At 38.9% G+C, this 17,739-nt stretch overlaps 1 protein-coding gene across 1 annotated transcript in view; it reads right to left on the bottom strand.

The window, feature by feature from the left end:
* Positions 1–17,739, bottom strand: part of SNX29 (sorting nexin 29) — a 673,154-nt gene that overhangs the window by 643,509 nt on the left and 11,906 nt on the right. The window contains exons 2-3 of the mRNA XM_043964582.1: positions 1,494–1,558; positions 837–889 (exon numbers count right to left, since the gene is read on the bottom strand). Coding sequence (XP_043820517.1) covers positions 837–889; positions 1,494–1,558 — 118 coding nt within the window. The remainder of the gene's footprint in view (positions 1–836; positions 890–1,493; positions 1,559–17,739) is intronic.

The raw sequence follows: 17,739 nt of genomic DNA, 5'->3' as shown, positions 1-17,739 counted from the left end.
AAAGTAAATGCAAAAATCATTACAGGTAGAATCAACAATGCAACCTTATCCCACCAAATCAGCTTTTCTTAAATCACAAATATGAAAAGCAGCTTAATCAAAAAACCCTGTGCAAATGTCTGTTTTATGATCTTTTATCTCTGAATCATTTAGTCTTTTGGGGGGGGCGGGGCAATGGGGGTTAAGTGACTTGCCCAGGATCACACAGCCAGTAAGTATCAAGTGTCTGAGACGGGATTTGAACTCAGGTCCTCCTGAATCCAGAGCCAGTGCTTTATCCACTGCGCCACCTAGCTGCCACCTGAATCATTTAGTCTTAATAACGTCATCTATGCTCCTAAGCTGATTGGTCCAAAGTTCTCTTTTCTATGAAGAGAAAAAAAAAATTGAAATAAGAAAAATCCAATTTAGAAATTAATACCAAGTCACAGTCAAGAAAAGAGGACAGATATGTAATATCTACCTCCAAGATCTATTGATCAACAAAGTAAGACAACTTTTCACAAATATACTCACAGCAACCAGAAGCACAGAGAAGCAGTAGTATTTCAAAATAGGGAAACTCCTGGTCTGCAACTCATGGTCTTAGAGAGTTGCCTAGAACACTAAAACACTTACCCAAGGTCACACAGCATGTGTCAGAAGCAGGACTTAAACCCAGTTCTCCATGGCTTTAAGCTAACTCTAGTATTTCAAATAAATAATAAATTATGCAAGAGATAATAAGTCTACTAAATTTGATTATGACACCTGTTAGTTTTCATCTAGAATCAGGTCAACTTATTCATACTGTCTCACACTTGGCTTAAAATAGTTTTTAAAAAGGAATCTTTTACCTGCTATCAGAATCTGATGCTATTTCCTTTCTCCCTCCAAAGCGGATTTGGCACTGCACAAAAGAAAACAAAAACAAAAAACAGTCATTTACATTAATGGTTGAGGTAGAACACTTTAAATCAGCCCATCAACAAACATTTAATAAGCACCTACTATTTGCTAGACACCTTGCTAAGAATTGGTAATACAAAGACAAAAGATAGTCCCTGTTCTCAAAGAACTCAGATCTTATGGAGGAGAAAACAGGTAAACAACTATGTACAATTTTGAGGGAGAAATGAGAAGAGGGCACGGGAAGGACAAACTCAAGATGCTGAATCAGAATCTTGCTGTACTTTAGCTATTATCACAAGACTAAAAAAGTCAACAAGTAAACTGGCCCTCTCCTTATCCTTTAAACAAAGCAAGGAAAAGTTCATGGTTTAAAAAAGGAATAAGGAAATACTTATCACTAACTTATTGTTAAAGGCTTACTTGAAAGTTACTGAAAAAACTGGGTGTGAAACCTTCTGGGCCCCCACAACTCATAAACAGTGTCTACTCTTTAGGGCTGAATCTGTGGAGAAATACCTGCCCACACAAATGAAAGAAAGGAGGACGCCTTGAAATTGAAGACAATATAACTGCACACTCTCAGTAACGCAGTTTTTCCTTACCTGTTTAACAGCATCCAGCAGGCGCTCAAGTAGAAACTGTCTTTTGTTATCATTGCTCTGTGATCCTGAAATTCAACATAATGATACTAATTTTATTTCAGACATATATTATGATTGAAGATATCATAGCAGATGGTTTACCTACTGAAGTGATCATCTCTGAAACAAATGTGAAACCATAACCCAAGTTACTCTTGCTAAGGACAAATATTCACCAAACTTCTTAAATATCACTAAGATTAACCCCTTAATGGTGCAAGTCAAGTCAACATGCATTTATTAAGCACCAACTATGTTCCAGGCAGAATTGATATACAATGCTTAAAACTCAATGTTTGATAGAAAAAGTGACCTAAAAACCATCAGCCTTTTATACATTGCTGTCTGCAACTTACCAAATGGAGATATACATTCAAACTTTCACTCCAAACTGATGACATATTCCCTATTGGTTTTCTCACTCAAGTCCCTGAAACACCTTTTGAACATCTGTGTCTATAAATAAAGTCTGCTCTTTAATTAGCTGAAAGTTTGGTTTGTGCTATTCTTTACCTAACAGAAATAAAAAAGTTTTTCTTTCTTTTCCCTGTTACTATATTCAGCAGGTCAGTTTTCCCTTTGAACAAAGCCAGTTTGAAACTCAGCATGGTATTCTGAATGTTCTTATAACTTAAGACAAATAGGCACTAATTCAAGTGCACAATTAAATATACCTGAATATGATGGAATTTGGGGGTACAAACTATGTGCAGTTTAAATCAATCATGTATATTTAGCTTAGAACATGTAAAATACATTATAGCATCTCTTTTAGGGTCTCTCCAAAATTACTGCCCTTTTAGTCTTTCCAAACTGTTAAACCCTGAAGTTCTGACTTGACTCTTATTTCCTCTCTCCAGTCCAAAGTCAACTACTGCCTTTAGAAAGTAACTACAGTCTGGGGGCAGCTAGGTGGCACAGTGGATAAAACACCAGCCCTGGATTCAGGAGGACCTGAGTTCAAATCCAGCCTCAGACACTTGACACTTATTAGCTGTGTGACCCTGGGCAAGTCACTTAACCCTAAGTGTCTCACTTTAAAAAAAAAAAAAGTAACTACAGTCTCTGAACAAAGTCCTTTCCACTTGGTACAAGTCTTCCTCTTATGACTTGATTAATGCTGATATATTCTTAGGCAACTCACCAATTGGACTCTGACCCTAAAACTCCCATTTTCTGACATTATCCTATTTTCTTATATCCTTCTTAAGCATATTCCCTTCATTAGTTCTTTATGTACCCTTTCCTTATATCCTTTTTTGATCTGATACCCATTTTCTAAAAGCCACTCCATCCTCTATAGTCCCACTTTCCTCATTAAGACAACAGGATTTCCATTCTCCTAACCCCATACTGAAGGAAATTATTATTAATAGTTAATGAGTTCCGGGGCAGCTAGATGGTGCAGTGGTTAAAGCACCGGCCCAGGATTCAGGAGTACCTGAGTTCAAATCCGGCCTCAGACACTTGACACTTACTAGCTGTGTGACCATGGGCAAGTCACTTAACCCCCATTGCCTAAAAATAAATGAATAAATAAATAAAATAAAAAATAGTTAATGAGTTCCGGGCAGCTAGGTGGTACAGTGGATAAAACACCAGCCCTGGATTCAGGAGGACCTGAGTTCAAAACCGACCTCAGACACTTGGCATTTACTAGTTGTGTGACCCTGGGCAAGTCACTTAACCCTCACTGCCCCACCAAAAAAAACAAAAAAAGACTTTTAGCCAATAGTTAATGAGTTCCCCTTTTTCTATAGTCCTCATTTCAAAGTTCAGTCTCATGAAGAACATTATTGATAATGAGATTGGATTAACTTTCTTACTAATCTTGTTGGGGAGGGGGGAACACAGTCATTGTGTTCTTGAGTGGGGATTGGGTGGGGATAAATCCTTGGAAACAATGCCCAAGGAAGGGGAGGGGCAACTTAGATATAAATGACATAATCAAAGTTTATTAGAATAGGTCCAGCCACTCATTGTGATATTCCTTCTCTCATAAATTGCTAACCAGAGTGGAATTGTGAAAAGATCCAACCATTCTGAAGAGCAATTTGGAACTATGCCCAAAGAGCTATAGAACTGTGCATACCCTTTGATCCAGCAATACCACTGCTAGGTTTATATGCCAAAGACATCACCAAAAAGAGAAAAACACCTATTTTTACAAAAATATTCATCACAGCTCTTTTTGTGGTGGCTAAGAATTGGAAATCAAAGGGATGCCCATCAATTGAGAAATGGCTAAACAAGCTGTGGTATATAATGGTGACGGAATATTATTGTGCTATAAGAAATGACAAGCAGGATGATTTCAGAAAGGCCTGGAAAGACTTGTATGAACTGATATATAGTGAATAGAAACAAGAGAACTTTGAACACAGAGACAGCAATATTGTTTGATGAAGAACTTTGAATGACAACTATTCTCAGCATTACCATGATCCAAGACAATCCCAAAGGACTGATGACAAAACATACTGTCCACCTCCAAAGAAAGAACTGATATTGATGGAACACAGACCGAAGCATGCTATTTTTCAATTTCTTTCATTTTTTTCTTCTATTCAATTTTTCTTGTACAAAATAACTTAATATGGTAATGTTTTATATAATTGCACATGTTTAACCCATATCTGATTGCTTACCACCTCAGGGAGGGGGGACAGAAAAGAGGGAAGGAAGAACAAAATTTGGAACTCAAAACTATAAATAAAAATATTTATTATTTTTTTTAAAAGAAAAGAAAAAGCTGCCTACAGTAGGTGCCTCCACTTTCCCTCTTCTTACTCTCTTCTTAACCTCTTACAATCTGACTTTTGACCTCATTATTCCATTGAAATTCTTCTCTCCAAAGGTATTAACTGATCTCTCAGTTGCCAAATCCAAGGGCCTTTTCTCGGTTTTCATTCTCCTTGACCTCTCTGCAGCCTTTGACACCACTGATTACCTTCCTTCTTGATACTCTCTTCTTTTTAGGTTTTCAGGACACCACTCTGCGGGGGTTTCTCCTATCTGATCTCTCCTTCTGTGTCTCCTTTGCAGGATCTTCTTCTAGATTATGCCCTCTAACAGTAGGTGTCCCTGAGGGTTCTGTCCTGGGCCCTCTTCTTTTCACTCTCTATACCACTTCACTTGATGACCTCATCAGCTCCCATGGATTTAATTACCATCTCTATGCTGATGATTCTCAAATCTATGTATCCTGCACCAATCTCTCTGCTGACCTCCAATCTTACATCTGCTACTGCCTTTCAGATATCTCAAACTGGATGTCCAAATACTTTAAACTCGGTATGTCCAAAGTAGATCTCATTATATTTCCTCAAAACCTTTCTTCCCTGCTCTCCACCACCACACATACACCATCTCTACTACTGTAGAAGGCAACACCATGCTCCCAGTCCCTCAAGCTTAAAACCCAGGAGTCATCCTGGATTCCTCACTACATTTTAGCCCCCATATCCAATCTCTTACCAAGGCCTGTCAATTTCACCTTTGCAAGCTCTCTTGAATATGCTCCCTTCTTTGTTCTGACACTGCTACCACAATAATGAAGGTCCTCATCATCTCACTTCCAGACTACTGCAAGAGCCTACTGGTGGGTCTAACTGCCTCAAGTCTCTTCCCATTTCAATCTATCCTCAGTTCAGTCACTAAAGTGTAGGTCCAATCATGTATTACACATACCCCGTGGTCCCCAACCCCTATACAATAACCTCCAGTGTCTTCCTATCACCTTCAGGAGTAAATACAAAATGTCCTTCATGACCTAGCCGCCTCTGACCTTACCAGTCATTTCACAAATTACTCCCCTCCACATACTCTTAGATCTAGTGACATTGGCCTCCTGGCTATTCCACAAACAAGACAACCCATCTCTCAGCTCTGTACACTTTCTCTGGCTATCCCCCATGCCTGGAATACTACCCTCCTTTGCTCCAACTATTGACCTCTCTGCATTCCTTTAAACTCAACTAAAACCTCACCTTCTACAGGAAGCCTTCCCAACATCCCCTAATTCCATCTTATTTATGCTGTATATATCCTGTTTTTTATACATAGCTAGCTGTTTGTATGTTATCTCCTCTATCAGATTGTAAGCTCCTTGAAAGCAGAAACTGTCTTTTGCCTCATTTTGTAACCCTAGAATTTAGCACAGTTACTGGTACATAGCAGGTATTGAACAATTATTGATTAATTCAAATAAATCAACCTTTGTTCTGATGTTAACTCTTAAGCCTCAATCACCCATACTCCATTACATTGAAATAAGCTTCCCTGGCTGTTAACGGCTAAGATTACTCTTTCTGGGCTACTAAAGAGGAATGTGCCACAAGGCTAACACTCTCACCTTACTCCTAAGAATACTTTAAAAATAACTCTTCTGTATCTGACATATGGACAGAAAAAGAATTTTCCAATTGCTTAATTCTTACTTATCCTTTACTCAATAACAAAGTTAATAGTGAAAGCCAAACTGTAAACCAAACTGAACTCTGTCCTCTGCTCTCTCTCGTTTCAGAGTGAAGAAGCACACAAAAAAGAGTTTCCAGCACTTTTAAACAAAGCCACCCACAAGGAGGATCTGTGTCAGCAAAGAGGGTCAGGAGAAGCTTCATGGTCCTTAGCCCCATAAATGTTTATTGCTGCCATCTTATTCATATAAATCCAGCCCCATGAAATAATCCACACTTGCTCAATTATACCAAAGGAAACAGTAGTTCTGTGCCGGAGACAAGGAACAATTTAAACTCCTGTGATAAGCACTATTCTATCTAAACCCAAAGTATGAGCTTAATGTTTGTTGAATTGAACCCAACCAGTTGGGTTTTTTAACATGAATGTAATCAGGAAGCAAGCTTAGAATATAACAGAAGGCCCAATAATATGCTCTGAAGCACTGAAGGAGGTTTAAAAAAATTAAAATGCAGTATCTTTAAGAGCTTTCATCAAGAGGGGCAGCTAGGTGGCGCAATGGATAGAGCACCAGCCCTGGAGTCAGGAGTACCTGAGTTCAAATCCTGCCTCAAACACTTAACATTACTAGCTGTGTGACCCTGGGCAAGTCACTTAACCCCAACAGACTCACTAAAAAAAAAAAACAAAAGAGCCTTCATCAAAGCAAGAATTTATTGTGCTATCCAGACACAATTTCTTTTCTTTTTTTTTGCAGGACAATGAGGGTTAAGTGACTTGCTCAGTCACACAATTAGTGTCAAATGTCTAAGACCAAATTTGAACTCAGGTCCTCCTGAATCCAGTGGGGCTGGTGCTTTATCCACTGCACCACCTAGCTGCCCCCCAGACACGATTTTAAACAAGATTCCTGTTTAAAATGCTCTCCAAAGTTTAACCTGGTATGGAAGTGACTTTAGGTTCTTGGAGGCTTTGCCAGTAAAGCAAAAGCTCTGAGAGGTTCTAATATTCTGGAAAGGCTCTAAGTATAGCCTAGAAAAGAATTGTGTCTGGGTTCTGAGGACCAACCTGGCTGAGATATTCAACACCAGCAGGTTAGCCACCTGATAGTACTTTCTTAGACCTTAGCAACACATGAAATGCAAATGGCCCTCAATCCTAGGTAGTCCTTTCCATTCCTGCACTGCAAGTGTCAAAGTGGCAGGAAAGGGAGGAAAGAGTGCTAAGAATTACACAGTTTTTAAAGTATCTATAAATATTAACTTTACTGGTACTCTACATCTAAGACAGTCGGGGGGCACTCATCTAATGAAGTAGATATTTCATTAAGTCAATCCTGTCATTCTTACTATAAAAGAAATTAGAAGACCAAAAGTTATAGTTAAAAGAATAGTTCCATGGCTTATCATGGAGAAACTAATAAAGAAGAGAGTGGAGTTGTCTTTAATCACTTGTCCAAAGTCAACAAGAAACATCATTTTATGGTCATCTCATATTCCAATGCTCATGATAAATATTTATGAAAATAACACTATGGAGATGATAGCTTATATGCTAATATCTGTTGCAAAGGATAAGAAGGTAGAAAAATTCTATAAAGATCCTCCAAAGAAAACCAATATATGCTTTAATACCAAGAGATTTAAATGCAAAGACAGATATAGGACAGTAAAAAATGTCAGAAAATATGATTTGGAAATAAGATATGACAGAGCCCAAAGACTTATAGAACATAACTATAATAATAACTAATATTTATTTAGCATTTTAAAGTTCATAATGCACTACACACACATACGAACATGTATACATGCATGTATAACAGGATATTCCAAAAGTTTTAAGCTTTAAGGATTGGCACTAAGATTCTAGAATTATGTATATGTGCATGTGCATGTATGCATGGGTGTGTTCTTGTGTATAACCTACTGCCATTATTATCCCTTGTGAGAAAACAATTATTAATAATGTATTTCTTTGGGGGACCCAGAGACCCAGTTTCAGCCTTTTCACTTCCCCCACACACACACTTTAGAGAGGTCAATTTTTAGGAGAGAGTTCTAATCCTGTGCAGGGCATACAATAGAAATGGAGATAGACTCTTTGTGACTAGTTCAGTGAACTGAAGCTGCATCTATCTGGACTTGGACTTCACCCCTCAGGGGGTCTCTCCCATTAGGCCATGAGATCATGGTCATTTTAATAGGGACCATCCTCAGGTCATGTCAACCAATGGAACTGAATGATACTAGCCAATTAGCCTCTATCCAAAGAGGATAAAAGGAAAGAATACCCGAGGCTCCTGGCAAGCACCATCTTGGAACATGCTTGGTCTGGACCTGCTGTCAATTGGTGAACACTCCCTTCTGAGGACAGGGTAGGCTGTTAGGACATGTGCTCTCCTCTTAGAAATATGGCGCTAGGGGTATTTCAGCTTGTGTTAACTTGCCACACCGTCAATACTCCTCTAATATTTAATATACCTTAATAATAAATACTTACTGCCTAAACTGGTGCAATATCCATTGTTATATAAATAGCAATAAATATACAAGTAGCAATATTTTAGAAAATCCTGTCTAATCCCACGATAATTTAAATTTATACACCCCACTTGGTGACTTGCTCAGGGTCACTCAGCTCATCAGTGTCTAAGCCCCAACTCAGAATCAGGTTTTCCTAACTCCAGACCCAAGGCTCTAGTCACTACATCACCCAGCTGTTTCAATATATACAAAGGCATCAATGCAGAAATGTGTTTTGCTTGACAACACAAGGGTGTTGTTTTGTTTTTGTTTTTTTGGTGAAAGCCTGCCTTTTCTGTCATACCTTCAAAGATGTCCTCAATACCTATACAGATTGTGGTCCTAAAGATTTTATGAGGGGTGTAACAAAAAGAAAGAGGGATAAGGATATGGTAGCAAAGGGGAAAGCATTTTTTAATGTACAGAAGAAAGTAGAAAGTCAGAAATAATCATAGAAAAGCAAGACATTTCTGACAGTTACATACTGAATTTACTATATATTTTGAAAGCAAGGAACTTGTGCCTAATAGAGATTTGCAGTTTCAAGTATATTCCTCTTTTTCTGATCTGCTATACATATATGCAAATTATATTAATATGTAGTTACATATATATGTGAATAGGTTCATCTTATTTGGTGAGTATGGTCAGATTTTTTTTTTAAATCCAAAAGCTATATATAGAGATGCCTATAGATCTATCATCTATTCAAGAAGTTCAGGAAGTACCAGAAATGGTTAACCTCAAATCTCACCACAAAAAAAGGAAACCAACAGGCAGGAAATGATTCTTCTAATGTAGGAGTGACTTCTGAGCTGGATATCCAATTTACAGAGAAGCCATTGTCTTATAAAAACAAAAATCAAAATCAAAACTGAATTAGAAGAAACAAAAATTAAACCTAAAAATGAAGCTGCTCCAATCTATCCTCGGACAAATATGGAAAATGGTTCAAAAATAATTTTTAAAACAGCTATTGTCTATCACCATTTCCTAAGGAAGTTCAAATTTTATATAGATATAGGTATATATATGTATGTATGTGTGTAATATATATGTATATGTGTGTATCTATACACACCCACACATACATATACATTAATTATATATCCATCACCACACCAGAGGCTCCAAAAGAATCTAAAAACCACCTCAGCAAAATAGTCGACCTCATCGAGCATGTAAAAATAGCAAGCAAAGGCAACCAGAGTTTAATATATAAACTCATCTGTAAAATCTTACCAAGGAGGATGAGGGCATAATATGAGCAAAGTCACCTTAGAAAACAGTGAGGAAAAAAAAAAACCAATGAGAATCAAAATAAGTTCACAGAATGCCTGCCACAAAGCCAGATCATTCCAAAGGCATTTAAGGATTAAATTGGAAGGACAATCAACAGACCAAAAAATGTAAAAGATGTATCAGGGGGCAACTAGGTGGCACAGTGGATAGAGCATCGGCCCTGGATTCAGGAGGACTTGAGTTCAAATCCAGCCTCAGACCCTTGGCACTTACTAGCTGTGTGACCCTGGGCAAATCACTTAACCCCAATTGCTTCAAACCCCCCCCCCCCCCCCGCAAAAAAAGATGTATCAGGATGACTTCAACAAACTCCCTTCCTCTATCACTAACAACAGAACCACCAAACTTGGACTCTAATGTAACTGTCCCCAATGTAGAGAATAGAGAAATGTACAGAATGGGAGAATAGAAATGGTACTTTAAAAAAAAAAAAGTGGGATAAACTAGAGTAGTCAGGTTTTGAGTAAATAGTTCTCAGGATATCTAAAGGATGCTATGCATGAAAAAAAATCAGGAGCTTTATAATAAAAAATTATTATTTAGAAAATCTCAGAGGCAGAGCCAAGATGGCAGGGGAAAGGCAGTAACCTCTCACAGCTCCCCACACAATCACACCAAAAGAACCCAAAAGGACAGGATGAGATCATTTACCAGCCAAAGACAGCTTAGAAGGTCGGCAGGAAAGGTCTGTTATACCTGGATAGGAGCAGAGCCCAGATCTGGGCCCTGCCAACACAGATCCAGCCCCAGGCCACACCAGAGAGAGAAACCTCTGGAGCTTCTGAATTGGCTGCAGCGGCAGCTACTTCTGGAGCTCAGCTCATGGTCTGGTGAGAGGCTGGAGCAGTTGGCTGGGGGAAGATTGCAGGGGTCTCATCTGGCATCGAGGCGGAATTCTTGTTTTGCCCATGCTAGGAACTAGGAAGTAGTCTGGAGTGGTGGGCCCAGGTCGGGGAGGGGTATAGGCATGCCTGAAGCTAGCAACCACAGTGAAACAGAATTCTGTTTCTGGGTTAAAGAGCAGGCAAACCTATTTACAGATCAAAGCACAAGCCAAGGGAGTTGAGAATCTGCCTCCCTTTAAATCGTACCACCTTGGACCCCCTGAAGCTTGGGACAGTGTGTCTTGGAGGCAATGCCACACTTTAAGGACTTAAAAGTCAAGAAATAGGCTAGAAAAATGAACAGACAGAAAAAAACGCAGACCATAGAAAGTTTCTTTGGTGACAAGGAAGATCAAAATGCACCCTCAGAAAAAGATAACAAAGTCAAAGCTCCTAGATCCAAAGCTTCCAAGAAAATCTCAATAATTACCAAACCACAAAGCTTACTTCCCCCGATCTGCAACATCTTTTATGAGCACAATCTACACAAGTATTGAGAGCATCCCCAATGAAGGCTTTTACAAACAATATCCTATAGCCAACCACATCTTTACAAATACACAGCTGACTGAAAAATAAAAGTCACTTGGTACTTGCTGACTATGAAAAAAATATTTCATTCTATAGAGTAAAATTTTGCCTGAAAATATCTCTTCTAATAAATTGTTCCCATGCATATATTAAAAATCATACAAGATTCCTTGAAAGCCTTAACTACAAAAATAATTTTGACAACCCTCTAATTATTAATAACAATTTTAACATAAAATATGAAGACAGAAGTTTACCAAAGGCGTTTGTAACTGTCATGAATGACATCTGGCACAGAATCCAAATTAAAGAAGAACCTCCAATAGACACTGAGGTACTGGAGACACTCCTTCTTTTAGATGACATTGTGCTGCCTTGCCCTGGAACACTGCAGAATCTCCTAAATCAAAGTTACAATCACTCATAAGAGTATAGCCTTACTGTCCACAGAAGAAAAACCAAGTCAAAAATGTCTAGCGTCCAGACTATAATATTAGGTAGACTAGACAATCAATAGAGTTGACCATCAGAAGATCCGTAACCTCAGAAAGTCTGTGATTAGCAAGGAACAACCAAGGCTTTGCCTCAAGGTGGGAAATATAGAGACCAAAAAAAAAAAAAAAAAGTTTTCCTTCTGTGAGTAGAGTAGGAAAAAAGGTGAAGAAAGCTTGAACTCAGATACCCGCTAAAAAGCAGAAAAGAGATTTAGGCTTTGAGTGGCTATAGGGTCTGTGAACTTATGTCTATATTCAATCTCCCCATAAAAACCATTCACACCTCTATTCTACACCATAGTTTCTTCTTTCTTCCCTCCTTTCCAGGTGAATGATATTCTCTCCCATAGGCTGTAACACTTCCTCCTAACCATAGGTAAATAATAATCCCTTTGCTACCTATTCTTGGGCACCTGTGATTAAGAGCCCCATTAAGCATTTTCAGGTCCAGTAGAAAGAGCATGAGACCCCAGATCCTGGGGGTGGATTACACGACCTCCAAGGTCCTTTCCAATTCTGAAATTCTGTCTAAGCTACAATAGTAACACTAAACAGAATGTCTTAATTACTTTTATATTAGAGTCATATTATGAATTTTAAAACTGATCCAAGGGTACATTTTATGGTTGTTTTTCCCAATTGATGCTAGTTGCCAGGATGAAGAAATTTCTCTGTCAATCAGGACCTATATTTCAAACAAATACTGTTGATGGAAAATGACCTGATACCAGAACAAGAGGATAGGCTAGATTAAACTTAGAAAATTGCATAGTAGCTTTAATAACCCTGTGAGAATTGGAATGACACCCCTGCTGTAGAGATACTGTAGGGAAGCCCCACCATGACGAGAAGCCTGGTGAGGACAAGCCAACCGGTCTTCGGCGTCCGGAAGCTGTTCAGCTTGCATTTGTAGAGCCACCTGTTAGTTCTGTCAATCAGGGCTGCCAGCCAATTAGCTTGGGGCTGTGTGTGTGTGGATGGCCCTGTTTACTGTGGGAGAGGGGGCTTTTGGCAGAGAAGGGAGGAGAGCTCAGACTCTGGCACATGAGGGAGAGGGAGAGAGATGCTGCACAGCTGGCTCTCTTCAGAACTGCTGATTCCAGGTGGTGGTGAGTTTAAGGGTCATATTTTTTCCTTCCTCTATTCCCTTTTTCATTGTCCCTCGTTCTATTAACCTTACTTGTGTTTTTTTACTTGTTCCCATTAATAAACCCTGGTTTGTTTTTTTTTTGAAAGAGGCTGTTTAGGGGCAGCTAGGTGGTGCAGTGGATAGAGCACCGGCCCTGGATTCAGGAGTACCTGAGTTCAAATCCGACTTCAGACACTTAACACTTACTAGCTGTGTGACCCTGGGCAAGTCACTTAACCCCAATTGCCTCACTAAACAAAAAAAAAAAAAAAAAAAGAGGTTGTTAATCTCCTTTCTTATCCCAATATTATGGTGAATTGCCCAATTAACTCCCCCCATACTAAATTTGGCCCTTACAACCCTAAGTTTCTCCATGAAACAAGGGCCCATCTTTTTAATAATGTTCTTTTTGGTAATGCTGTATGAGTGAGAATCATAGCATACTAAAGAGGAGGGAATATTCCAAGAATCTGGTATTTTGTTGGTGTAAGTTCTCCACTGTCTAATAGGATCATAAATCTAAAACTAGAAGGGACCCCAGAGGCCATCTAGTTAAAATTTGTCATTTTACATATAAGGCATTGCTAGCTTGCAATATGCAACATAGGAGAGTAATGACACTAAGGGAATTCAAAGTATCTAGAAAATACTTACTTAGAATTGCAAGAATGGAAGCTTCCTGAAGCTGTGACTCTAATGGAGGCAGCAACTAGTTAGTGATAATCTTAATTTCTTATATATTAAGAAACAAGCAACAAAAAAAGACCACAATCCATAACTATCTAAATAAGAAAAAAAAATCAGCAAGCCTTCAGATCAAGAAAAAAACAAAACACATAGTCTAGTTTGTGTTTTTGTATTTTTTTTTAAACACATGCTATCATTACCAAACTAGCTTGGTTGGGAAAGTATTAGAGTGTTAGTACAAATATAAAATTCCCTGGTTTGATTATGAATATCAACAGCTTGTACTTTTTTTAGATTGTGGATATTTAATGGCCCTTCCAGCTCTAAGATTCTTTGACTAATGTTTATTAAAATAGGAAAAAGTATCACATAGAGTGAGTGGATTTCTTTACACAAGGTCATCAATGGAAAGTCACAACACTGAAAGTCCTTTAAAGGACTCCCAAAGCTAACTACTTTAAATCATAGTACACTGGAAAGAAGACTGGATTTGGAATCAGAAGAAGGGCTTTGGTTTAAATCCTGCTTCTGTCACTCAAAACCTGGGAGACTGAGAGCATCTCTAGGCCTGACTTTCTTATCTATTATGACGAAGATGGATTAGATCAGGGATTCTTTTTGCCAGAGAAATTTTTATGCAACCTTGGGCATATAGGTATATAAAATAGGTATATATAACTTTTTATTGTTCCCAAATTTTTCACAACGCCCACATTTAGTTACATGACCCCATCTGGGGTCACGACTCACAGTTTAAGAAACTAGGGACTAGGGCAGCTAGGTGGCCCCGTGGATAGCGCACCGGCCCTGGATTCAGAAGGATCTGAGTTCAAATCCGGCCTCAGACACTTAACACTTACTTGCTGTGTGACCCTGGGCAAGTCACTTAACCCCAATTGCCTCACCAAAAAAAAAAAAAAAAGAAAGAAACTAGGGACTAGATGACCTCTTAGGTCCCCTTAAAATTCTAAGTCTATGAACTCTGATCCTCAGTGACACTGATAATAGAATGTTGGGAGGCTAGAAGATGAAATGATGGCATTTCTAGGCTTAGTGATAGAATTAACTCATCAACCCTGCTCTGTTGCGTCAATGCAGAGAACTAGCTAGAAGTATAATGGTGTTATTCACTATAGCAGTGCCAAGTTAACAGCAGAGGGGAAGCTAGGTGGTGCAGTAGATAGAACACTGGCCCTGAAGTCAGGAGTACCTGAGTTTCAAATCCAGCCTCAGACACTTAACACTTACTAGCTGTGTGACCCTGGGCAAGTCACTTAACCCCAACTGCCTCACTAAAAATAAAAAACAAAAACAAAAACAAATAATAGCACGTACTTCATAGGGTTGTGGTGAGGATGAAATGAAAACATATGTAAAGCAGTGGCTAACCTTTAGTTAACACTTACTAGCTGTGTGACCCTAGGCAAGTCACTTAACCCCAATTGCCTCACATTTAAAAAAAAAAAATAACAGCAGAGAAGATCACTGGACATCACAACCTGGCTGGTGAGCATAGATAAAGTTCTACTGAAGAATAGATTCTGAAGCTGTCCAGGGCATTACGGTCATTACAGAATTACAGATTTAGCGAAAGAGCAGGGATCTTAGAGGTCAGTGAGTGAACTGGCTCTGAAGCCAAAGGACCTGAGTCTAAAACCCACTTCTGACATCAACTACCCATGTAACCTTGAGTAACTCATTTAATTTCTCCAGGGTGCCAATTTCCACATTATAAAATGAGAGGGTTGGACAATATTGCCTCTGAGGTTCCTTCCAGGTATGGATCTGATTCTGTGAACACCTATACTTTACAGATGAGGATCTGAGTCTTATAAATGCATCACTCTTCCCACTGCACCATAATTCAGATAGATTAGGTTATCTACTGATGAGAAGTCATAAAAATCCGGCAAAACATAAGAACTGCAATCAATGCCAAAAAAACACCCTCTCCAAGAATCTTGAGAAATTATGAAATGCCAACTAAAACTCAGGAACAGGCAATTGCAAATAAGTAATTTCAATGTTTTCCTGCCCTGAAAATCTTGGTTCCTTTCTGCTTATCCTATCATCAAGTAATTCAGGTGAACAACTGTCATCATTAGGATTTCAGTCTTCAAACCCATTGTCACTGACCAATATTTAATTCTTACTTTCTATCCTAATATATCATGTACTACTTTCATTTTGGTAAATGGCTAATGAACTCATCATTTTCCTTGCTTTTTATGAAAACACACACCATTAAGGACAAAATCATGCTAATTTCAGGTCCCTTTCCATTGATTTTTTTTTTTTTTTTGGTGAGGCAATTTTTCATCAGAATGCTCTTACTGAGATTTCACAGTCAATGCGCAGGAAAAAATAAAAATGTATGAAAGGTTCAGAACTTCCACTATAATGTGTAAATGCCATTAAAATGTGCGCAAGAACAGATGAGCAAAAGACAATGAATTAACTCAAGTCCAAAACTCAGGAAATGAAAACTATTTTTTCACCTAGTAAACTTCATAAGTTATTTCGCCTTTATTTTTACTTCCTCTATTCATGAAATAGTTAATAGCAATTTATCTCCAGATGGTTTCTGTGCAAAATAATTTTTAATTAAAGGAATATAAAGTACTTTTTTTTTTTTTTTTTTTTAGTGAGGCAATTGGGGTTAAGTGACTTGCCCAGGGTCACACAGCTAGTAAGTGTGTGTTAAGTGTCTGAGGCCGGATTTGAACCCAGGTACTCCTGACTCCAGGGCCAGTGCTCTATCCACTGCGCCACCTAGCTGCCCCGAATATAAAGTACTTTAAACTATAAATGTCAAATTACATAAGACTAAAGAATCATTTGATGATTTGGGGCTACTGGATCCTGAGCAGAGCCAAGATGGCGGAGAAAAGGCAGTGAGCTCTCGAACTCATGACCATTCCAAAAAACATCCAAATAATGCCATAGGGCAATTCCTGGAGCAACAAAATCCACAGAAGAATGTGCTGAGATAATTTTCCAACCAAGAACAGCTTGGAAAGTCAGAAAGAGGGAGCTGTTGTTCTGAGACAGGAGTGGAGCCCAACCCCACAGTCACCCTGACACAGATACAGTCCCAGAAAAGCCTCACCAGAAAAAGAGACCCCCACCCCCCACCCACCCAGAGCCTCTGAATCAGCTGCAGCGGCAGTGTCATCTGGAACTAAGCTCACAATCTGGTGAGCAAGCTGAGCCCTTGGCAGGGGGGAGATTACAGGGGTCTATACTGGTGCTGAGGCAGAACTTGGGTTTTTCACCCCTTCTGGGAACCAGGAAGTAGTCTTGAATAGCAGTGGCCCAGGTGGGGGAGGGGCATAGGCTCATCAGAGCTGACAAACACAGCACACAAAGCTGGTTGATTAGCAAGTTGTTCTGGGGTCATCTAAGGACCAGGGAACAGGCCGGGCCAGTGAAGAACCTGATCCTCCTTAAATCATACCACCTGGGACTTCTTAAGCTTGGGATAGTGCAGCCTGGAAACAGTGCCCCACTTTAAGGAGCTAAAAGTCAAGTAAAAGAAAGGCAAGATGAGCAGACAGATAAAGGTGAGGACCATAGAAAGTTTCTTCAGTGACAAGGAAGATTGAGGTGCACTCTCAGAGGAAGATGTCAACATTAGGGCCCCTATATCTAAAGCTTTCAAGAAAAATATTAATTGGTCTCAGGCCATAGAAACACTCAAAAAGGACTTTGAAGATAAAGTTAGAGAGGTAGAGGAAAAAATGGAAAGAGAAATGAGGATGATGTAGGAAAGACATGAGAAAAAAGTCAACAGCTTGAAAAGCCAAATGGAAAAGGAGATACAAAAGTTCTCTGATGAAAATAGTTGCCTAAGAATTAGGATTAAACAAATGGAAGCTAGTGACTTTATGAGAAACCAAGACACAATAAAGCTAATCCAAATTTAGAGGGCAATGTGAAATATCTTCTTGGAAAAACTGCTGACCTGGAAAACAAATCCAGGAGAGATAATTTGAAAATAATTGGTCTACCTGAAAAACACGATCAAGGAAAGAGCTTAGACATCATCTTCCAAGAAATTGTCAGGGAAAATTGCCCTGATGTTCTAGAAGCAGAAGGTAAAATAGAAATTGAAAGAATCCACTGATCACCTCCTGAAAGAAATCCCAAAAGGAAAACTCCCAGGAATATTATGGCCAAATTCCAGAGATCCTGGGTCAAGGAGAAAATATTGCAAGGTGCCAAAAAGTACTGTGG

Source organism: Dromiciops gliroides, chromosome 1 (genome assembly GCF_019393635.1).
Source record: "Dromiciops gliroides isolate mDroGli1 chromosome 1, mDroGli1.pri, whole genome shotgun sequence".
Taxonomy (NCBI): domain Eukaryota; kingdom Metazoa; phylum Chordata; class Mammalia; order Microbiotheria; family Microbiotheriidae; genus Dromiciops; species Dromiciops gliroides.
The sequence above is the reverse complement of the archived record's forward strand: the minus strand, read 5'-3'. Positions and strand labels throughout refer to the sequence as shown.